At 42.9% G+C, this 25,516-nt stretch overlaps 1 protein-coding gene across 1 annotated transcript in view; it reads left to right on the forward strand.

Moving 5' to 3' along the window:
* The window catches only part of LOC119660960, an 89,410-nt gene that overhangs the window by 29,449 nt on the left and 34,445 nt on the right, over positions 1-25,516 (forward strand). The window contains exon 2 of the mRNA XM_038070003.1: positions 18,053-18,994. Coding sequence (XP_037925931.1) covers positions 18,064-18,994 — 931 coding nt within the window. The 5' untranslated portion in view covers positions 18,053-18,063. The remainder of the gene's footprint in view (positions 1-18,052; positions 18,995-25,516) is intronic.

The raw sequence follows: 25,516 nt of genomic DNA on the forward strand, positions 1-25,516 counted from the left end.
CTGCAGCTAGGAATCTCTCTGAGGTCCTCAACGAATGGTTTATCCAGAGTCCGTAACCTGAGTCTAGCTAGAGCTAGACAATCGCAAAGAAGGTTTCTCCCTTGACAGTCGCCAGCGAGACTGCCAATCCGTCAACCCGCTCATTTCCCTCTATGTTCCTATGACTGACCCAGAGAACGGTGACCAGGAGATCCATTCAGGAGAAGCTCATCAATTTTACGATCTCCTCCAATATCAAAGCCGGCAAAAGAGAAAGCTCATGGGAGCTCAGCAACTGAAAAAGATGAAGGAGTCAGTAAAAGGAGTAGTCTGGCCAGGACTCACCGAGAACAGAGCCCTGACCCAGAAGAACTACCTTTTATGCAGCTTGGGACTAAAATAGTTGAGCTGTCCGAATTCATCAAGGACAAGCACAACGTGCACCAAGCCATTAAGAACATCAGGGTGCTTTATAATAGGTCACAGGAAGAAATAAGAAAGCCTAAGGAAAAGTCGGACATCCCAGCCTCAACAGTGTCACAGGCGACCCAAGTGACACCCAAGCACAAAGTCGCCGACCTTCGCTCAAGTAAAAGAGTGAGAGACAAGGAGGGGGAAGCTTTGGCGAATCAACAGGCCCCAAAAAGGAAAAAAGGGGTCTTGACCAGTCCAACAAAGGGAACTAAAAGTTCAGAAGGGCCCAAAGTACCAAAAGTAGGAAAGTCGGCTAGCGAACCGAAACTGAAAGAAAATAAGAACGATGGTTGGACTAAGGTCGTGAATAAAAAAAAGAAATAAGAAACCAAAGATGCGAATTCGTCCGGAGGCAATTGTAATCTCCAGCAGAGGACATCTAACATATGCGCAAAAGAAATTACGCCTGCATTAGAATCGGGAATCGTATCATCACTTCCAAGCCGGCCATCAAATACTTGGGGGTGATGATAGACGGAGGACTTAATTTTAAGCAGCACATAGAGCGTACTTGTAAACGAGCATCCACCACGAGTATATCTCTGGCAAGGATGATGCCGAACGTAGGAGGCCCGCGGCATACTTGCAGGCTGCTTATAGCCAGGGTGGTGAGCTCTATCATGTTGTATGCAGTCCCAGTTTGGGGAAAAGCACTGCAGGTTTTAGGCAATACACATAAACTGAGTGCGGTCTACAGAAGAACATCCCTAAGGGTGTGTTCTGCCTTCAGGACCGTCTCAGACGATGCAGCGTTCGTCATCTCGGGAATGATGCCGATTGACATCCTGGCAACCGAAATGATGAACATTTATAACACCAGGTCCATCTCTCCCTTATCGCATGTGAAAAAAGCCGAAAGGGAGAGATCCATAAGCAGGTGGCAACAGCGATGGGACCAGTCAGAAAAGGGTCGTTGGACTTACAGGTTGATCCCTTCCATCGGGGAGTGGCTGGAGAGAAAGCATGGGGAGATCAATTATAATCTCACCCAGTTTCTCACCGGCCATGGAGGATACCGTCAATACCTGTACAGGTTTAAATTGGACACCTCGCCTAATTGTCCAAACTGCGGGGTCCCAGAGGACTCGGCGCACGTTTTCTACCAGTGTCCTAGGTTCGTGGAAGAAAGGAGGAACCTGGAGGAAACTCTAGGTGAAGTGCTATCACCGGAAAATTTTGTCCGAAGAATGGTAGCCTGTCAGGAAGACTGGGATGCGATCGATTCCATGATCGCTGTAATCCAGGAAAAACTGCGAAAAACAGAAGAAGTGAGGAAGACGCGGTTACGAACCCCGCGGGTAGACGGAAGGAGACCTAGCTAAAGTAAGCTAACTCCGCCCCGTGATGTAATACCTAAAGGTGGTCCCACGGGGTAGGTGGGGGGAGTCGGGGGTGGTTTTAGTGGGTAAAAATCCCACATTCTGGCGTGCCCAGGCCAGAGTCTTTTGAAGATTTCCACCTCCTCAAAAAAAAAAAGAAAAAAAAAAAGGACGGTGACCTTGAGCATGCCGCTCAGACTGTTCAACGCGTTTCTGCATTGCTGCACCAGCCTGGAAGATGCCGTCGCTGAGTACAAGGCCTTAATGGCCGCTTGGCTGTCAGTCAGAATAGTTATGTTACACTTGGGGCTCGGATCATACCCCACCTATCGACAGAATTCCAGTATCACCAGTACTTCCGCTTGGAATACACCAGCCAAATCTGGAAGACCATATGACTCGTATGCACTGTGTATATCCAAGAAAGCCCTCACACAGACTCCACAGACCATTTTTGATCCGTCGGTGAAGAATACTGTGTCACGCCGCCGGTCTTCCACTCTGCCCTGATTGGAAAGTCCACAGCAAAGTTGCTCGTGAAGTTCTGCTTGGATGTGGCATGGAGGAGAGAAAATGCCCAGATTTCTCGAGATACTTCGTCTTGGATGTTACTATGACCGTAGGAATTCGCTGTCCACCATCCGGACTCACGTAGTCCAAAAGCACTGCACGCTACAGCGTATTTAATGTGGAGGTCCAGGGGGAGGAGATGCAGGAGCACACTGAGCGCATCTGCTGAAAACCTGCCACCATACAATAAAGTCGTACGTTTCGATTGGACGCACCACAGCTGTGTACATCCAGAGAAATATCCTCGGCTGTAGACCCCATTTCTTTTCAAAGGTTCTCTTACAGACATAGAAGGCTATGCAGGCCTTCTTAACTCTCAGTTCTATGTTCAATCTCTAATTTAGCTTTGTATCTAGGATTACACCCAGATACTTTACATTGGAGGAAGCAATCAGGTACCCTTGTCTTGGTGGTGAATAGCATCAGTTCCGTTTGAGATGGGTTTATGCCGAGTCCGCATCTTGCGGCTCACCTTTCGCCACGCACCTTAATGTCGCTCATAATGGAGGAAAACATCCCTGACACTAATATCACCAAGTCGTCGACATACGCCACTATCTTCACTCCGCTCCAATCAAATATTCGCAAAATTTCGTCCATTACTATTAACCAAAGCACCCCCACCCAGTCTCATATTGTCTGAATTTGAAGACATATGAGACAATCCTGTCCTCGATGCAAGGGGACGAAATCCAAACGTAGTTGCCGGTGATTTCAACGCTTGGGCCCTCGAGTGGGGAAGCAGGGAGATTAGCGCAAGGGGCCGAAGTCTATTGACCAGTTAGATTTAGTTGAAGGTAATGCAAGCACCTTTCGCAAAGGGGAGTCTTCCTGAATCGAAAATCTGCCCTTTATCAGCTCTGCACTGGTACGTGGTATGTCCTGGCACATTAACGAGGACTACACCGTCACCGATCACCAGCCCAGGGAAAAGGCCGCTTGCAAAAGCATTAGACGAGGGAAACTTCTTGGATGTGTGGATAGGCCAACCTGCTAAGGCAGGCGGTTGCACGGAGACAACAATGCATCACCGAGGCATGTGACGCACCCATGCCTAGGAGGTGCTTATTCCTCAATAGAAGACCCAACTATGGGTGGAATAGTGAATTGACCAGCCTTCGATCAGCCTGCCACCGAGCCTGACGAATGACTCAGAGGGGACAAAAGGAGCATATTTACAAGGTAGCCGTTGAAAATTTCAAGTTTGCCACCCTTCGGAGCAAGAGGGAATGTTTGAAGGAGCTCTACTCAAAAGCGGAGATGACAGGACAGTCGAGAGACCGGTTATTCCACAGAACACGTGCCCTCCTCTGTTGTTGAAAGTCATCCAGGGGTTATTCTGTCAGTGCTACACCACGGACGAGATGTTGGAGATCTGCGACAGAATAGGTGACGATAAAGCTCTGCCCCTGAACGGGATAACGAACAGAGATCTTAAGTGCGCCGTAAAATCCAGACTTGACATCAAAATGGTTCCTGACTTGCCCGAAATTGCAATTCACGGAAGGGGTTGTACCAGCAAATATAGAGTGGTGGTGAACCTGGACGAGAGGATTAATTGGAACCTTTTCCGAAAGTGCCTTGTGACGTTCCTGTTCCCACCTATCTCCAAGCTATTATTGATAGTTGCCTGCGAGATGGACCCAAGGAGTACGTTGTCTCCGTGTGTGTCTCACAGGGGTCCGTATTGGGCCCACTACTGTGGAACATCATGGTCAACGATGTATTTAACCTTCCGGTTCCGGAGGAGGCCACTGTGGTGGATTACGCCGATGGCATAGCATTGGTTGTAGTCGCAAAGCATCTAGAGGATGCTGAGTTATGCTCTTGTAAAGCAATCAGTGCTGTTAAGACCTGGTTAGAGAGCATTGAATTGGCAATTGCGGAGAAAAAAAAAACGGAAGCGAAATTACGCCCGAATTAGAATTGACAATCACATCATCACTTCCAAGCCGACCATCAAATACTTGGAATTGATGATAGATACGAAGTTAAGTTTTAAAAAAAACGTACAATATGCTTGTGGTAAGGGATGCACGACGAGCATGGCCCTGGCAAGGATAGTGCCGAACGTGCTGCGGTATACTTGTAGGCTACTTATTGCCAGGGTGGTGAGCTCGATCTTGCTTTATGCCAACTCTATTTGGGAAAAGGCATTTTGCATATCATGTAATGCTCATAAGTTGAGTGCGGTCTATAGAAGGACAGCCTTATGGGTGTGTTCTGCCTTCAGAACTGTCTAAAATGAGGCTGCATTCGTCACCTCCGAAATAATGCCAATTGAAACCTCGGCGGATGAGGTGATGAGTATATAGGTACAATCTGAAGTCAGTTCATAGACGAAGAACACTGAAAGATCTGTAAATAGATGGCAGGAGCATAAGGACCACTCGAGAAAGGGTCGGTGGACGCACAGGCTGATTCCTGCCACCAAGGAGTGGCTGTGAAGACAATATGGGGAGAGAAAGGGAATTATAATCTCAACCAGTTTCTGACGGGGGATGTTGGATGTCGCCAGTACCTCTACAGGTTAAAATTAGACAATTCTCTCAACTGTCTACACTGCGAGGGAGTCCCTGAGGACTCAGAGCACGTATTCTTCCATTGTCCAAGATTCAGGGACGAGAGGAGAAACATCGAGGAAACTTTAGATGAAGCACTGATACCGGAATATGTGGTGAGGAGAATGCTAATATTGCGAGAGGATTGGAATGCGATCAACTCAATGATTGCATCAATCCCAGGGGCAAACTCGTTTTATTTTCGATGAGACTAGGTTGGGCTTCATTATCATCACCTTTAATGCTGCGTAAATGATGAGTTTACAACAGCGAGAAAAGAACCCGGGGAACACAAATATTCGTGATGAAATAGGTAACGAAATCGAGAAGCTTGCGTTCAACCCACTCGATCATCGCACTACTTCAAATGGCTAACAGATGAATTAATTCCAAAGCGGAAGTGTTTGTGGATGCAAGAACGTGACGCTAGCCATTAGTTCAACATTTTTAACCTTAAGCTGCACCCAATGAGTGGAATTAGCAATAAATCAATATCTTCGTTAATATAACATTCCTCAGGACACAAAAACACATCAGCCAATTTAGCAACAATCAATTAAACTAAACAAAATCTTTTTCGTGTTCTGTCTAGGTTCATTAAAATAAGAAGTGAATTATCTTCTCAATTTCCTCACAGTTCAGATTGAATTTAAGGATATTCAAATTATCGAGAAGGAGTCCATTCTTCAACAGTGAAAATCTGATTTCGTAGAATTCTGAGATATATCCCCATAGTTGATGCTTATTTTCAAGGGAATATTTCATTAAGCTTCATCAACCACCACACAACGCGAGAGAAGACCAGAATGCCAGGCAATATCATCATCATGATGTAAACGAGACGTGGTCAATGTAAACCAATTTATTGTCATTGTCATCATCTTCGTCGTGTGGTCATTGTCATAAAACAAACGGGCAGCATCGACACACTCTGCGGAAGGAGTTGAATCGAGCACTTTTCTTATCGATTTATCGCAACAAGAAATTGCTATGCTTGCCAGGCTAACGACAAATAATATTCGGTCCAGAAAGAGGAGAGGGGATGATTAATATTAGGACTGAAATTCAAGTGGGAGGATTTGTGGAAAGTGGGGAAAAGATCCTTTAGTGGAGATCTTCGAAAAGGACCACTTGACTATTACTAATTAGCTAGCCAGGCTCGGGTCTTAATTTATCTGAATTTAGCTCAGATACTTTGCTAAGCAATGACAGACATGACTCCTAAATGAATGTTTGTTTCAAATAGAATTTTATTGCATTTACTGTGAATTCCAAAGATTCCACTAAATAATCAAAATTCGATTGAGGTTTCTCTTGAAATTGCCATCATTTTGAACTCATCAAACCTCCTGGCATACCAATTTGAGTATTTTATTTTCAAACATTTCCAACAAAATACAGAACATTCCTCCTTATTGGGATGAAATCAAAGAACAAGAAAAAAAAAACATTCACTTTTCGATTCAATATCAAACATGCTCTGGAAAAAAGTGCCGATACTATGTAGAACTTGGGTAACGCCGTTTAGTATCTTCCAATTGAACACGACTAACTTCTTTCTGATGTTTTCAAGGAAACACATGAAAATGTTAAGTTTGTTAAATATTCCTTGGATATACAATAAGCACTATCGGACATTGTTGATCGTTTCAAATGATATTCCAAAAGATCAATGATTTTTGTAAGTTTTCATAGTACGATAAAGAATGTCAATGGTTTCTTGGCCGCTTAAATTATATATTGTATAGATACTGCAATAGATATATTATCTGTTATTGTAAAATCTTTTGGAGCTTGTGTTCTTCCTTTCCTGTGTTTGGTATTTGTGAAATTCTTGTCAAAAATCAACGCTAAAAATTCTTAATGAGAATTCGTGGCAATGAACGGAAAGGCTCTGTTCAGATATCCCAACTTTTCGGCTTTATTCTTGTTTGATTTTTTGTTTGATATTGTTAGTACAATTTAATTAATCACATAAGCTGAAGACAAGGTTTTCTTCATCATGAAATTGGATAGCCGGAAGTTGGATCCACTATTTTTCAGGACCCATCAATTTGGAGAGTTCTTTATTAAACCTAGTCCCTTGGTGTCAAAATCTACCTTAACGACAACCAGATATACCATTATTGGTCCTTTTAACTACTCAATAAATAACATACGCTAATCACCTAGATAAAAAGGTCACGCAAACTACTGGTCCTCTTCTTTCCACGAAAATGTAAAATACCAGATAGACCACAATATACTATTGACAAAAGACACAGACTCCCTTAGACCCTCCACCAAAATGATCAGTTGCCGCTTGAAATTCCTGAAGAACCATCAATTAATAAGATTTCTGTGAGATTTCAAATCAGACAGTATTTGATTCGGTGACGAATGATACGCTAAAAAATCTAGACGAATTCCCATGTATATCCATCCATATCCATATCTAAATAAATCGAGGTTCTTGTTCTGTTTATTCCTGAAGAAGTTGAAGATTTCTTTTAATCTCTCTCATTTTTACCTACGCTACAAACGCTTGAAATTTTCTTCATATTAGACACAAACAAATTTGAACACAAAAAGATATCGTCGATGGATGGGTCAGGTAAATTAGATTCTTCTCTTTTATAAGAAAAAAAACCTCTTTCCATCAATGTGACAATAGTTATCGTATCTCGAATTACTCTTTAAGTAAAAAAGAAAAAAGACAAGTTGAAATCCTTTTCTTGTTACAATCAATACGTCAAAATGTTATCGAATCAAAAATGAACATTTTACATTATGATGGCGTATAAGAAATTGAAATTAAACCCTATGAAACCACTTGTAAGACTTTTTTGTTATAGACTTTGGATAGGTTCTGAGAACTCGACCTGTTACACTTTTCGGGCACACATTTTGAGCCCCCACTCCCCTATGTTTCCCCTAGTATCAAAAATATCACCAGTTTCGAAATGTACTAATTAGGACCTTTCATTTGATACCCCACACGACCATATTCTATGAAAAAAAAATGTACAAGCCCCCTTCATATGTATTGGGAGCCGCAGCTCTGAGCTCTCAGGCCATTGTTAGTCCCTTTGTACTATCCCCGTAAATCACCTATACAACGGCTTCCCACCTACGACCTTCACAGGCTTTAGCGAATCTGAGAACATTCTCCAGAGGCAGAGAGTGTGCAGATTCTTCATTGAAGAAAACCTCACCAAGGTGCCTTCGTCTGAGATCTGAGGAGGTCGGGCAGCTGTATATAAAGTGCAGGACCGCCTCCTCCTCCAGTCCGAAACCCGCTCTGACGATCCCAGGTTCTTTCACAAGTATTTTCCCCTGCCGGCAAGAGTTCAATCCTTGCAATTTCACCCTTGAGAGTAGACTTGACAATGGATCACTGGATGCCAAAAGCTGATTCTAGCCCCACCATTGTGGATCCAGACCCTCGACAAGCCAGTCTGTCAGCCTCCTCATTACTAGTGATATTTGAGTGCCCCAGCACCCACATCAGGAATGTTTCATACAGTCGGCCAAGTTTCAGCAGCATCTGATGACAACTGCACACCAACTGACTTGATATGTCGTTGCTGTTTAGCACTGATAATGCTGCTCGACTGTCGGAACAAATTCGAATGGTGCGACCCCTCCATTTTTGCCGCAGACATTCTTCTGCTGCCACTGAAATAACATATTGTATATCTCCGCCTGGAATATGGTCGCCAGTTTTCCGAGGTGCCGGGCCAGTTCTATAATCGGATTACGCGAGAACACCCCTGCACCCGATCCGCCTTTAATGACTGATCCGTCGATAAAGATTATTAAGTCTGTAATCTGAAAAGACTCATGGCCATTTATCGACCATTCTTCTCTTGTGGCCATTACGGCAGTATGTCTTTTCGAAGACGAATCTGAAAACCATATGATCGGGCGGAATTAGAGCTACCGGATGTTTGTCAAGAAATTTCTAGATCGACACATAACCTTATGATTGCCCACCTTTCCACCCTCCGATGGTATCCAGTTTATATGCGTCGTTGGCTGCTTTCTGTTTCACTTCCAAGTGAATAGCGGGTAGATTTAGGATAGCTTCAAGTGCCGCACTCGGCGTGGTACTCATTGCTCCAGTAATACGTAGGTAACCGAGCGTCTAAATCTGCGTTAGTAACTTCCTGCTGTTAGAAAAGTTCAGTCTCGACCACCAGATGATACATGCATACATAAAAATACTGTGCCCGCAAACTTGCCGGTAAGTATTATGGCTAGATCGTTCGCAAATGCTTGCTTTTGTCGTCCAAGAACCACAGTAGGGTATCCATTGCCAGGAGGCATAACAGAGGAGAGAGAACCCTCCTATCGGCAGTTCCAAAGACATCCTCCTAAGCTGTTCGCACTGCTCAGTATCGTAACGGGGTGGATTAGTGTCGTCATACAAGACCCATCCATTGGCTTTGATAGCCTTGGCTGCAAATGAAGGCCTAACCTTTGCCGGCCAGGCCCTCTTTGCTGCCTTTTGTGTCGACGAGCTGAGATCGTCCGAGGACCGCTGCTGCAGGTGTCCAAAACGATCCTCTACCCTCAACCTTGGCACAGCCGGTGGGTTGTGATTCGCCCGAAGGCTGTTTGCTGTCCGTGAAAAGGTGCTCACCCAAAGACAAGATTTTAGCCTCAGCAGGCGGCGCCGATTGGAGCTTGAGGTCAGGATTGCTGACAGAAGGGCCCTGCTCTGGCTCCTCCGTTGAGGACTGGGTCCCAATTAGATTGGTTCCCACTTGAGTAAGTGGAGAATCTGAGTCTAGACTCAGTTTCTCCATCGATGAGCTTAGGGTTGCTCTTTCACTTGGGGTTAGATCATCACGATCGAAATTTAATTTTAGTTTTTTAATAGGTTTTTTGCTTTTTTGGCTTGTCATAATTGACTGCCATGGCCCCAGTTTTATCGAGGAAAGTAAGACGATCTCGGCAGAGCCCCTTTTTGCCGAGACAAGGTTATTTGAAACTGGTGGTCGCCTGGTACTCAAAATTCACCGTTTATTATTGAGCTCTCTCAATACGACGTTAAGGGAAATAAAATGTTTTATCTTATTTAATCTCAATTCAAATCCCAACCCCGATGTAATGAGGGACCACTGTAGTTCATGCTACGGTCACTGGCGAGAGGTGGAATTTCATCGAGAGAGAGAGAGAGAGTCGTCCTTCTACCTCATAAACTTCATAGGGGATAACAAACCCACTATTAACGTAGACCACTTTCGTGATGCAATAAATCTTACACAAATCATCATATGCGGCAAACATTTCTTCTTATACAAGGGCGATTCGATAAGTATTTAGCCTTACCGCTCGTTGGCGCCACTCACTATCGAAAAAGAAATTCACTATCGTGTAGTACATTCTCGTAGACGCAAACTGTCAAAATTCCATCCGAATAGGACTGGTAGTTTTGTTTTGACCACATATAACGCATAGCCGGTGTGTCCGCCGATTTTAGAAAAATCTCGCATTGACAGACAGAAGGTGCACGAGATATCTGAGACAGTAGGGATCTGTGGGTCATATCCTGCATGAAATTTTGTACATGAGAAATTAGCCGGTACGATGGGTGCTACGTTTGCTCATTCCGAACAGCAAGCGCAACCGTGAAACTACTTCAAAGCCGCGTTTGACGCTATTTAAAGACAATCCAAAGGAGTTTCTGTGCCGTTTCATAACGCCAAGACTACCGTATCGGCCGAAAAAGTGATGGCCACCATTTTCTGAGATTCAAAAAGTGTGATCTGAAACGACAACCTGTAGAAGGGCAAAGGAGTCAAAGAGCTCCACTATGCCGAATTATTGGGCCGATTCGACGCTGAATTGCTCTTCCACCATGACAACGGACCTACTCACACCTCCTCCGCCACCGCATTAAATTTTGGTCGAATTGGACTACGAACTACGAACTACGGACTTCGAGATTTAACCCCGTGCGATTTCTTTTTGTTACCAAACTTTACAAAAAATCACACGCCGGGCAGAAATTTGAGTCGAATGAGGAGGAGGTCATCGCCGCCACGGAGACCTATTTTTCAAACCTCGAAAAAACATAGTTTCCAGATGAGAGGAGAACTATGTTGACAAATACTTTTCAAAAATTTTCGTTTTTCTTTTCTAGACTAAGTACTTATCGGATCGCCCGCTCTTAGTGTAATTTTTCTTGGAATTTAATGTAAATGGCAAAGCGGAAGCAGGATCAATTTCAAGTTTCTCGCTTGAATCTTTTGTTTTTTGTGTTACCAAATGGTTGACAATCATAGCAACCAGGGCATGTGGGAACCATATTTTCACATTAGTCGTGATAAGGAAACCGTGAAGTGATTTGAGACATACGTGAAACAAGAAAATTGAACTCTTTTAGTTAGCAAAATTTTTTTTTCTCGAATATTATGAAGTCTACATATGAAAAATTGTTACAGGATCAATTTCAAGTTTCTCGCTTGAATCTTTTGTTTTTTGTGTTAACAAATGGTTGGCAATCATAGCAACCAGGGCATGTGGGAGCCGTATTTTCACGTTAGCCGTGATAAGGAAACCGTGAAGTGATTTGAGACATGCGTGAAACAAGAAAATTTAACCCTTTTAGTTAGCAAAATTGTTTTTTTCTCGAATATTATAAAGTCTACATATGAAAAATTGTTAAATTCCAAAAAATCCAATACCCTCATTTGCTGCCTCCATGCACAAAGTAAAACCTAATTAAGTATCCAAAGACAATATACTGTTTCTAATCTTTTCGAAAAATTCCATTCCATTGACAACTTAACCCAGCGGCAAAGAAAAGAAAACATGGATCATGGTATGACTTAGCGGGATTGATCTGTCAATCAAGTAATGTTTGAAGAAAAAAAAAAATAATAAAATGAACAGAAAAATTCATAGAAAGATTTCAAATTCATAAAACTTATAAATGATCCAGCAGAGCAAGAGGGGCACATCGACATATAGACGTGTTGTACTGGTGTGACGAGGTAACGCTCAAGTAACAACTGCTTGTGTTATTCAAGTATTATTCAAATTTTCCAAGGTGAATATTTCCAAACAAGAATCAATTTTTGATAGAGTTTAACGCAGTCCCACCCGCACCACTACATTTATCCATGGTATCCATGGTAGCTTTCATTAAAAAAAAAAAGTCGCCTCAAAACAATTGTATATTCTTAAAGATTCTGATTTAAGATACACATACGCATATACCTAGGTATGAACTAATTTCGAATGTATAATTAATATTAGGAATCACGAATAAAAGTCAGCACATTATTGCATATGTGAAACGAAGGAGTATGGATCAGGGTTGCTTCAATTGAAGGAGGAATTGTGCAGTAAATTGCTGGCGAACGCAAAATATTGAACTAGTTTCAGCAAATGTATCTGATTGTGTGATTAATTTGCCTCTACCCAACTGGTTTTTTTATCTACAGGTTATGAAGGCCTGAATCTTTCTTTCCGACACAAATCAATATTGAATATACTTAAAAATATCAACCCAATCCTACCATGATCGTGTATATTCAAGAGAAATCCACGGACCTGTGGAAACTTTTTATTTTTTTTGGGAATAAATTGAAATTGAACGTTTAATATTTGAAAGTTATCATGTTGCCTGGTATTATCATTGTTGTTGGCGGTGTTCCTGGTGCTGTTGCTTTTTCGATCATTTGCCTCCTCCAACCATCATACATAAGTGTAGCTGGATGCCAACAGCACTAATCATAATAATGATAACAACAACAATAAGCAACAGAGTAACAGTCAATCTATGTTCATTCTATGGCTTGTCTTTTCCATTTTTATACGGACTATGTACACTTGTGATCACTTTTTTTTCTTTTGATTTTGAAATTTTTCAGTCTCCATCGTCATAAAAAAAAATCAAAATTGAGAATGATTTGACACACCTCAAAATGAAATCACATATACGCGTATTGCGCCCAGATAGATTTATACCTGACGAGAAATATCTATATATATTCAGACAAATCTACGTGGATAAGTATTTATTTATACCTTGCGGCATGCGTCCGCCTATAACTAGGGGGCCAAGGAAAAAACCGGTTACAATTATTCTCGAAAAAATAACAAATGGTAATATCTAAAAACAATCTTTTGAAGAAATAAATTCAAATTTAAATTGAATTACGAAAAATCATAGAGAAAAAAGAAGAAAAGATACTTAAAACGAGATACAGGCAAATCAATATGTCAATTTAAGATTTGAAAGGAAGAAGGTTGATGAATATCGGTTGGTTGTCTTTTTAACTTGCTTGCTATTTACTGGAATCATGCGGATAATATTTAGATTTTTGTAAGTGAATTGGAGACAATTGCGAGTAGTGAAACAAAGATATTGCTTTAACTTTCAATCGCCCTGTTAATTTACGACTTTACAACTTTCATGGCGCTCAGACCAATCCTCACTAATCAAGGTGCGCCTCTACGCTACCCCACCGTACCGTGCTTCAGCGACAAACTCGGCTCCTGGCCCGCAAATTTTAGGGGCGCAGACCACATGTCACGCGCAGTAAACCCTTTCTCCCCGAAGACAAAAGATGTTAACTTGGACCCGGAAACGTTCTTGGGCCTGCCGCCAATGTCAAGCCTAAAAAAGTGATCCCCTATATTCAGCACTTCATATGGACCCTCATATGGGGGCTGCAAAAACTTCCGGGAAGCATCAACGCGAACCAAGACGTGTGTGCAGACATCCAGGTCCCTGGGGGTGTAAGCCCTCGTGAAAGAATGACGGTTGTCACAGTGTCTCGGAGCAAACGCAAAAACCCAGTGGTGCAAAGGGTTGACCTGATATAGAACACAAGATCGCTGGGGAGTCTCAAATTCTCCCCATATAGCAACTCGGCGGAAGAACCTTCTTTCGCGTACCCAAAGACGCTCCATTTGTGCTGAAAATGTCGGCCAGAGGTATTGTTTCAGACCACCGCGTGAACCTATCGATGATTGTGAAGTAATACTTGAAACCATGCAAATCTCGCAAACGACCAATAATGTCGATCGTGCGGATCGTGTGAAAACGCTTTGTAGACTGAGGGAATGACTCTACCTCTTTCTGCACATGCTTGATAACTTCTGTCTGGTCCATGAGTTAACATCCGTATTCATTGATGGCCAGAAATATCTACTAGTGACAAGGCCGATTCGTTGTCCGAATGCCTGAGTACGCAAGATCATGTACTGCATGAAATACTTCCTTACGAAAAGCGGCCGGAATATATGGTCTAGGTCCCTTTTCAGAAGTCGCGCAAACTACTTCAAATGTTAAGCCGAAAAGGGGAAACTCTCGAAATTTGTATTTGGAGTCTCTGCATCATTCCTCTCTGCCTCGTCGATTGCCGAAAAATGGACCATGGCAGGGATTTTAACCACTGAAACGCGTGACAAAGCATCTGCAACTACATTATCCTTAAAAAAATGACTGACGGTTTCGTCCAGGGCAGAGTCAACTCATCAGACGTTGCCTCACCTCTGTCCTGGAAACAGCGTGACCGAAAGTAGCGACAGGTGGTAATCGCTCCATTTATACATAATCGCAAACACGACATGAGTGTGAATTATATTGAAGTGAAATTCGTCGTTTGTTGAGGATCCTGGGAGTCCTGAGTCCGCATCCACTTGCTGATGGACCGGACCGAAACCATCAGTCACTTTTTTTGAAAAACTTGGGTGTTAAACCCAAAAAAGAGGAGTCCGTGGACCACAAGAAAGGAAGTATGTTGCTTCCCAAGCGGTCCGGTGCGTCATCAAATGGACTCAGGATTCCCAGCACCCTCAATAAAAAAAATAAATTATCCTTGTCGGACACATCCTGGATGTCCGAAGTAAACTAGCTTATGAAGCTCAGGTGCCGGAATTGACTAGGGGACGCTTTGTCGGGCTTATAGGAGCTTCACTGGATCCGGTTAAATACAAAGACTTAAATTTGGAATTAACATGAAAGGGAACACCATTTAATATTCGCAACTCCGTGACAACTCCAAATACAATAAAGTATGCAATAACGACGCCAGCCGGTTGATTGCTCCAATTCGACTGTTATGTTGCTAACCGAATAAACGCCCCTAGTGGTCAGAGTTTTTGGTACCTGAAGGGAGGTGCACTTGAGTCGCTACATATGAAACACCCCCTGGAATGATGGAGCCACGTGAGAGTAGGAAAGCTACTTCTCGGGATTTCTGTTGGTACACATGTCGGATGTGCTGCGGACGCGGGTCGAATGGACTCAAGATAGCAGATGACTGCTGCTGGGTCAAGTGTTTTTCGACTACAGTCAGCACTGCCTCTGCTTGAGCTGGAATCAGAGATTTGACCTGGCTCGGTGATGAAGAACTTGGTCTGTTGACTGGTTTGGCTGTCCTCGAGACGAATGAAGGCGTCCTCTTCGTAGGCTGAAACTTAGCTGGCTGGCTGGAAAATCGTGGATGGTTTTTCCATTGCAATTTACTAGTTGATGGCCGAGGGGTCGCCACGATTGCACCGGAAAATCCGCATCCAAAATTCGTGTAGTGCTGGGCCTTAGTTCCAAAGGCTGCCTGTATTCCGACTGTGACATCGGATTGTCCACGTCGTATTCCAGGAAGGCTGGTTTCTGCCCTTCGGTGGAAATATTTACCTACGCCCGTTAAGATCCACGTTGACCAATACAAGCGAAATGCGGTGAATGACGCGGTGAGGTTCAGTAAATGGTTTTTCCAAAGATCTTTTTACGGCATCCACCCAAACGAAAACATGTGTGCAGGATTTTAATTTCTTGTGCACAAATGGTGTTCGATAGCTGCGGTGGGCGATGGTCGTTGGACGAAGCTATCTGAGATGCTAATGGATTTTGCTGAGAAATAAGTTGGGATCACTCTCGACTACCATACGCTGGCAACCGTAATGGCGTGCCGAATAATAGCTTTACTGATGATGTGCTCAGATCTTGTTTGACACTTGTCCGGAGGCCGAGGAGAACCATAGGCAAGACCTCTGCCCAGCTACAATTTTCTTCCGAGCACGTTATGGCGACCTTGGAGAACGTTGTCACCGTTTGATGACGGATGATATGGGGATGTTTTGGTCCGCTTGCATCACAGTGTTTTGGTTAAAGTAGTGAAAAGTGACGATTCAAACTGAGTGCCCTGGATATCGATCCGGGGCTGTTACCTCGTTTAATCTCCTTAAATCTCCACATGGCTTCTAAGTTCCGTCCTTTTTGGGGGACAAATGCAAGGGACTGGGCCAAGGGCTGTTCGACGGGCGACAATAACCCATCTTGACCATAGACTCAAACTCCTTTCCAGCTACCTTCACTTGATCGGGACTCGAGACGCTGTCGTCATCGGCTACCTTTTCAAACAAAGACTAACAGTAGAGCAGGTGGCAAGTTTCCCTGAAGACCTGAGCAAAGTTATGGGGCCTGTAAGAGACTTATTCTGCAGACCCACTAGCAACTCATAGTGGCTTAGAAAGTCTCTGCCTAATACGGGGCCACTGATATCCGCTACAACGAAACGCCATGAGAACCTCCGTCGAAGTCCCAGACTTACGTCCACTTGCCTGTAGCCGTAAGTGTATATGGTTGAAGAATTTACCGTCGCTAGTTTGAGTTGATGCGGAATCAGTTTGTGATTCCGCGATACCGGGAGGACTGCGACGTCTACGAATGTGTCGATCAGTTAATAACGCTTACTCAAAGGATCAAATATTGTTTAGCGATGTTCCACAACTTGCCAATGACAAAGGAAATTTCCGATTCCTCTATCAAACGGGTAGTGGACGCCACTGCAGAGTTCATTGCGTATCGGCGTCAACACTGAACATTGGGACTTGTTGGTCCGTCTGTCTGTCACACATATTTTTCTCGGAAACGGTTATATCGATTGACAGGAAATTTGGCGAAAAAGTGGAAACTGTGAACGCTCACGCATATAGTGAATTACATCATCATATGTCGCATTTAAGGGAGGGTTCCCATACATGCGAAAGGGGGTGTAACATTTTTTTCACCAAATAGTATCATGTGGGGTATCCAATGAAAGGTCTCGTTTAGAACTTTCCGAAGCCGGTCTTAGTTTTGACATTTGGTGAAAATATGGAGAATGCGGGGGGTCGAAATTGATTATTTCTTTGACGGATTTATTTTCTCTCTAGAAGTTCCAGTGATGAAAGAAATCACGTGAGAAACCTATTTAACGTAAGGACAAAGGCAAGGACTTTAAAAAATCCTTCTTCAAGAACAAAAGAGTTCATTTAACTTAAATTAAAATGGAATGGTTAAACCAGCTAAATCAGAGGTGATTCTATAGTTGTGAAACGCACCATATAAGTCTTGAAATTGTCATAAAATACTTTTAACGATGTATTTAGCATAGGTTTTGCATGGAGCTATCTAATAGTGGCAGCAGAACAGATAAATTCATTTTTGCTTTTAAAAATTGCAAGTGCATTGCCGGATACATCTATTCCATAGAATTTCGAAAAACCTCGGTTTACATTATACACCACATGATGCTACTCAAAATACAGTCGAAGAGGCTAACCTGCCTTAACGAGTTTTCACAAAACTTCTGTTTGTATCGTAAGAATTGTATCGGCAATATCTTTTCTGCGGTAATGTAAGGGAAGGAAGAAAAAAAAAACGAGAGTAACATACAAAATACAACTGAACAACTCTCCAGACAAATAAACAATATAAAATAATATAAAAAGGTGTTCCAAGAGGAAAGAAATCTTCAACCTACCGCAATGCAAATGATCTATAGAAGTCTATACGCGATTCCAATTAAGAGTAGTGTGCAAAGAGTTTGGAAAAAATGCAAATTGATCTTGGTCGATTGTGCGAGAAGGGCACCGGTGTTAAGAGTCTTCATATTGAAGTCTTCGTTTTTCCTGGTGGCTGGAAATGTATATAACCCACCCAATTAGCTCAACATATTTTCCAGAGAAAGGGCTACAAGAAATTTCATTTTTAAGGATATTCGTATGGAAAATTGATTTAGTTGAATGAATGGAAATATCTATTGCACTTTGGCCTAAAATGATATCCATATTCATCGTAATTTATTGTACAATTTAAATTTTTTTGAGTTATCTTTTGGTAGCATTTCTCACAAATAAATTTTCCTTTTTATTTTTTAATAGAGGATCCGGCGATGGACGGAACAATAACCGAAACACAAAACCTACAATCTAAACCTGCGTCATCTGTTCTCCGCACCTCGCCACGAACTGGTTCCCGAAACGCAATACTTTCTCCGCTACCAACACTATCTATTACCACAACTTCAACAGTGAGCGTGTCATCAACAGTTGAATCCTTACAGAGGGTGGTAATAGACAGAAAACCTGATACAGTACAAACTAATACTACAAGCCTTACATCGAGAAATAAGCGAAAAAATTTCAATCCTCGTTGCTCATCTATCAACGATGATGACATTACAGTAGATCGTGGTCACAACAAAGATACTTATCCTGGGGAGACTGTAGATCGCCAACCAGAGATGCTGCCATCTTTACTTTCAGCAAATAGTACAACGATTACTTCCCGTAGTTATAATAGCCATGATAATAGTTTTAGTGAAATCGATTTGGAGAACAGTGGCGGAGTAGACAATGGAACCAGCACCATCAATAGTAGCGGCAATAGTGCCAGTGGTAGTACAAATTCAATAACCACAACCATGTTGAAAAGTTGGCATAATCTGGTCGATCTTCACCAGTATCGTCGATATAAAGGTTCAGTGATGAAACCTCATCATTCCAGAAGTAATAAGGCGAATAGCAATGATTTTCATAATATTCCGCGTGTTAATAAGACAAATCAACAAAGTGATGATAGCTTTACTGATGGCGATCATCAAATAACAAGGATGACAACAGCAACGACCTCAGTGGCAACATCAACCCCAACACTGGAACGACAGTTAAAGAATGAATTTGCCTGCAATGCTTTCAATGCGGTGCAGGAACTACTCAATGTCTATGGCTTATCTATATCGCCAGGTGATATAGTTGATGCATTCAAGAAACAACAACAACAACAGCTACAGCAACAACAAAAACATTCATTAGCAAAAACTGGTAGGTAGAAGAAATCACTTTGTTAATATAATTTCAGATATTTTAATTATCTGTATCTTTTTTTTTTTGCTGGCAGAATCTTTGCCAAATTTGAACCCGACACCCTGAAAACGGCTTATATCATATTTCTAGTAGTAATTCTATGCCTTAAATGACTCCTTAAAAAATCACTTCCTATCAAATTCAAGATTAAAGTATTCGAATCACATTAATCACTCGATTTTTTAAATGATTCAACATCGTGCGAATCACTTCCAGACCTTTTGTCCCTTCTTCAAAATAACAAAAAAAAAAAAGAATCTTTAAGTTAAGAAAATGGTTACGACCTCAGGACCAGGACCTTCTTCTATAAAGAATTTTAGGCAATTGAATCCCTTCAGTGTTTTCTTTTCACAGACAGAAATTCATCCGATCAATGGCCACTTTTGTCTTCCAACGACGACCAAAAAAAAAAAACAAAATTCATCATTCTCAAGTTGCAAATACCCTTCCTTCTTCTTCGGAAAAATAAGTCCAAGTAAAAGAAATATCTGGGAAAATTTATCAACCCTAGTTATCAATTTGAACCCTGTTTGTTTTTGCTTTAAAAAAATTTTGCGCATTCTATATCGGATATTTTCGTATCTTTTTCTTCCTGGCTTGTCCCTTTATTTATGACCCCATAAACCAAAAGATATCATCGCTTAACCTTAATTGAAAGTAACCTTTGTGCACATTTTGGTTGAATTAGCCCCTGAAGGCCTTTCGTTTTGAGCAATTCCCCTTTTTTTTTCTTGGGGAGAGAAAACTTTGGACGCGGTTATAGATACATATATGGATTTATATGGTTTGGAGTGTGAATATTTACAACTCGATTTCCACTCAGAATTTGAAGATTTTATAATGTAACATAAAATATATATGCCTAAGAAATAATCACCTATTCAAACCCAAAAGATACTCTAGCATTTCCACAACTTGGTGGATTATAAGTGCATATCAAATCTCCAGCAAAAAAAAAGATTTATTTTCCAAAATTCAGCACAATATCTTTTTTTTGGTGGGACTAGAGTAGGTGAATGCGTTTACGCACAAAGTGTTGGACTCCCGCAACAGTACCCCGTCGGACTACCAACTAAACACCTCCGTGTCATCAGAGAACTACCCTGGAACCGTTTGACACATTACTTCGGGCCAGTCCTTCCGTTCCCCCGGCTTTGGAGCCTTCAAGTCAAGAGATTCCTTTCACCAACGGGAAGGCAGCAAGAGAGTTATTATTTCAGGGAGCCCCTTGTCATCTGGTCCTTCCCCCAGTCGAATTCAATCTTCTTCATAATAAGAAGAGCCCGAACATAATGCACAACCCAACTCCATCTGCCAGGGCTCCTCAGCGTCTCTCTGGCAATGTTGTCTGGTGAGAGCCCCCCGTTTTTGCATAAACCTGCTGACAAAAGTCGTCCCATCTTTCACAAGAGAAAAAGATGTGTTCATTGTCAACCGCCACTCCATTGCAGAACACAAAATCAAGAGATTGTGCTGTCCCAATCTTGTGCAGGTAAGACTGAAAACTTCCATGCCCACTTAAAAGTTGGGTAAGGAAGCAATCAACCTCACCATGCGTTCGGTTCAGCCACGGATCTAAATTGTCGATGAGCCTCACAGTCCGTCTGCCTATTGGCTCATTTTTCCAAGAGAGTTGCCACTTGCCACGTTCTTCACGGACAACCAACTCTCTTAAGCTTTATGCTCCACGGCAAGAAGGACAACGGGGATCGCTCCCACTATCGCAAAGAACCCCGTCTCTGTACTTGAGCCAGGCGCTTACGATGTCCCTCCTTATCATAGGCATCAGCCCATACCTCCTCGCTATAGAGCAGAAAGGACTGCGTTGCTCCCGTAAAAAGACGTCTGCTAGTAGATATAGGGCCCCAGGCATTCATCATTAGCCAACTCAAACCCGAGACTCCACCTGTAGCCCAGTTCGCTGCTGCTTTGATTTGCTCGAAGAAGCTCATCTTCAAGTCGAGCATTGAATCAAGGTATTTAACCGGTGGTTTTGACTCTATAGTCAACACACCGATCGATATGGGACGTAGGGTCAGGATTCTCTTTCTGGTCAAGATGACTACTTCGATTTTTTTGAGCAGTTATCCATCCGCTTACCCTTCGTATCGCATCAATATGCCAAGTCGGCTTTGTTGAACAGGCACAAGTACGTCCGGCAACAAATGCCGCAACGTTGCCTGCATATCTGACCAGACGATACTCTCCTGACATGTCGAGTTTCACCTGACTATCATAGAAAAAGTTCCAGAGCTCCGGTCCTAGGATGGATCCCTGTGCTAGTCCCGACGTGATCTCTATCTTCCTCTGACCCTCTAGCGTCTCATATAGCATGAAGTGATCTTTCAGATAATCCCTAATATCCGCAAGAATTAGGCACGTGGAATGAGTTTTCTAATGTGCCTAGCATATCTGTCCATCCTACGGGATTGAAGGGATTTCTGACATCAAGCGTTATGAAGAGCACTATCCATCGAAATTGATGGCTGTGTGCTTCGACTCGATGAACCGCATCCACCGTGAATTTCAGGAACTGCCTTGGAGATAAGTCCCCGGCAACACGGATGGCTTCAGCGAGTCTAATCCTGATGTTTCCAGCACTTTCCCAGCCGTGTCAATGATACTCAGTGGTCGATATGCAGAATGCAGATCCGAGTCTCCTTTTCGCTTGCTGATCAGCGCGAGTCTCGCTACTTTCCAGCGACAAAGAAAAATGTCCCTCCTTCAAGAAAGGGTTGAACGCCCCGAACAACAGGTCCGTTGGCGAAACACCGATTTGTAAACTTTCGCCGGGATACCATCAGGACATGGCGCCTTCTTGCTTTTCATTGTGAGAACCGCTTCTTTGAGCTCTCTCATTGTGAAAAAGGAGCAATCCTCAACGCTTTCCGCGCTATTAACATCAACCCGTACGAGGTGTCTGGGGAATAATGCCCGTACATTGCGGTCCATTTGGTCGGTACTTGCTATTTCGTCGAATTTTTTTCACCAACACAACCTGTGCAAGGAAGCGGGCCGCAATAGTCATAAACGAATGTATCCTCGGGGACACTGCCCCTACTCCAGTTTCCTGAGGCCTGACCCACGCTTAGCTGATCCCGGAACTCACGGAGGGATCAACGCTCGCTCGAGGCAACGCGGCCTACTAGCGCCGGTTCAATTCGCACTACCCAACCAGGGTCCCCAAGTAGCTGGCTCCTGATACACGTCACTACTATCACCTTGACAGAGCTAGGCTCACAACACATAGCCGGTCAAAAGGTTGTTGGATGAGAATGGAACCTCTAAGTGGCAGCTTAGATGGAACGAATGTGGTAAAGATCGGGTCACGTATGAGTACACCAGAAATATGTCTGCCAGAGGAAGTTCAATTGTGGACTTCGGACTTGACGGGGAATGGTTGCTTGAATGAGTTTCTCTTCTCGCGGAGCCTTGGCTCCAGACAGGGTAGTTGTTGTGTGTGGGGTAGACTCAGAGGACTAGTTCCATGTCCTCTATGTCTGTCCAGCGTACTGTGACATCCGTAACGACATGGGCGTTCAAGTGGTGAACGGTATCTTTGATTGGAGCCAGTGTCTTGCTAGCAGTGATATACTTCAATGCGCTAATTAATTTGGGCGTGCTGATTCACCTGCGGTATGATGGGCGAATGGCACTAGTGGTCGTGATGGAAAACCACCAGTTCTGTGTGTTTTGTGTTAGTGTTGTCTTGTGACATCTTACGTGTTCTATTGTACGCAGAGCGGTAGTTGACTGGTGGAAAGTGGAAGTGGAGATAATTCCAATCAGCCGGTTGAGGAGCGCCATCCCCACATACTCTAGGAGGACGACCGGACCCGAGTCTGCAAAGGACTCATCTGAAGTGGCTCTTGCCACGAAGCCTCACCGGAGTTTATCTGGTACCATTGCAACCGGGATGGCCCTCGGAGAGCATATGCTCCAGAAGAATTCCTGGAGGATGTGCTGTTGGTCCGGTTATTTGCAATTGGGCCCCTTGTGGGAGTTTCATGGTTGTTGTGGTTAAACCTATATCGCGGGCAGAGCTCCTTGGAGTTGAAGCGTGGATTTGCACTGTACAACTCGGGTGCCGTAGCTCTTAGTTGCGGCAGAGCTGTTAGAAAGGCCTTGCATCCACTGATATGAATGCTAAGCCTGCACTCAGTGTAAACCAGTACCACCGTGCCAATTAGATTTTGATCTCCAAATCAATCTGTGTCCAAAGAGGGGAGATATGCCTGCATGGCAGGTACTCACGTTAAACTCTCAGGACTTTCATGTCAGCGCAACTTAAGTCAAGAAAGTAATACAACGAATGAAATCGGGGAAAGCGACAGGACCTGATAACATCGCATCTAAGCTCTGCAAAGCGAAGAGGTGGGACCCAACGCTGTGCTCAGTGAATTCTTCAATCGGGTTATTGTGGAAGGTGTATGGTGGGGGAGAAGCTACGGCTTCTGAGCAGATCAGGCCGTGTTGGCCCATTGTACTCGCTTGAGGAAGGTAGAAAACCATCTGACTGGCGAAAAAAAAAACCAAAAAAAAGGTGATCTAGCAGAATGTTTAAATTACCATCCGATCCGGTTGCTTTCGCATTCCATGAAGATTTTTGAACACATTTTTGACAACCATATTCGCGAAATTGTTAAAATAACCGTGAATCAAGTCGGATTTGTCAATAACTGGAACTACTGACGCAATACACTCTGCGCAGTTACTCATGGAGAAACACTGCGAGAAACACCGCCCTCTTTACATTGCATTTTTCGATCTGGAGAAAGCGTTTGATCGTGTGGCAAACGAATTCATCTGGTATGTTCTACGACAACGCTTAGTGTCAGAAGAACCCGTCCCTAGGGTCCAACCCCTCTTCCACAGTTCGAAGTGTGGCGGGTGTATCAAAACCGCTTCGTGTCCGTGTTGGTGGTCATCAAGGAAGCACCCTCTCATCACTCCTCTTTGTTCCTGTTATGGATACTGTCACACGGGACATCCAACGTCCAGCGATCTCGAGCAACTTGTCCAAAAATAATGAATGAACGCCTCAAGCAACACGGTCTCAGATTGAATCTAAATAAAATTGAATTTTTGACGACCAACCCCCATGAAACAGGCGCAGTCACCGATCACTGGCAGTGATCTGCCCAGAACTGAGCAATTTAAATATCTCGGGTCAATGCTATTAACCAATGGAGAACTTCGTTTTGAAGTTGCTTCACGCATTAGCGCAACCTGGATGAAGTGGGGTTCCAGAACTGGTGTTCTTTGTGATATCAACGAATGTCTCAAATCTAAAATTACCGCAGTGTCATCCGCCCTCTATGGTTCTGAGTGTTGGCTGACTATAGAAGACAATGGACAATGAAGGGCGTCTTGTGGTAATGGATACGAAGATGTTGCGTTGGACTAGTGAAGTGACAGGTTTTGATCACATCCGAAATGAGGATATTTGCGATCGATATTGGGTTGCACCGATCGTGAAGAAATTGCGAGGTACGGTAATTCGCTCGCCAAGACTGGTCTGAACATTTAAGTTGATGGGCCGACCAAAACAACAGTGGCCTGATACGCTATATTTCGTAGCAACTGCCGGTAAGGTCCCTCCAAATTCATATATGGATTCATTAATAGTGATGATCAAATTTCAAAATATTCCCTCTTCAACTAGGACGTAACCTTTTTCTTTTTCCACGAACCCTTTTACATTGATTCCCGAACACCAACCTTGGAAAAAAAAACACATTTTCTTCGATTTAAAAGGAAAGCATAGAGGACAATTCATCATTTTCTACAACGATAAAAATTCTTGTTGTTGATCATCGAATATCATCATCATCACAAAAACGCTGGCACTGATGGCCCGAGAATCGATCATTTTGATCATTAATATATGTACGTAATACATAAACTTTTCCTGTAACATTAAACGGGAACCAAGAGATTTTCTCAAGAAAATTTTATCCCGGGATTACATCTTTTCATCATTTTTTTCTTTTTTTTTCCTTTGGGTTTTTTTTTTGCACCCGTCACCCTTTCTTCAGTTCAGTTTGAAATTCGGGAACTATCGCCGGTTTCAACCCTTCCTCTGTACAGCAGATGATCATCTCATCTCGAATTTCACTTAAATATGTAATGTGCGTACAGAACTTTCTATTCCGTAATATGAGACGTGAACCCCTTCCTTATTTTTTGCCTTTCTGTTGCTGGTCTCGGTATTTTTCTTTCAGAAAAATGGGAGAGAATGAAAAACGATTTCCTAGTAATCGTGATGATGACGATGAGTGTCTTGAAAATTTCTCACGAATCCTTTTTCCCCATTTTATATTTAGTAGAACGGAAAAGATCATTAATATATTTACTAATGACCGAATGACTGACAGCCGTAGATGTAACAATAAGGAATGTGATTGTCTTGACTTTCAGTACTACAATTTTCCTGCCGTAACCGTCTATCAAAAATTTTTGATCAATCGGTGTCAATAG

This window comes from Hermetia illucens, chromosome 7 (genome assembly GCF_905115235.1).
Source record: "Hermetia illucens chromosome 7, iHerIll2.2.curated.20191125, whole genome shotgun sequence".
Lineage (NCBI taxonomy): Eukaryota > Metazoa > Arthropoda > Insecta > Diptera > Stratiomyidae > Hermetia > Hermetia illucens.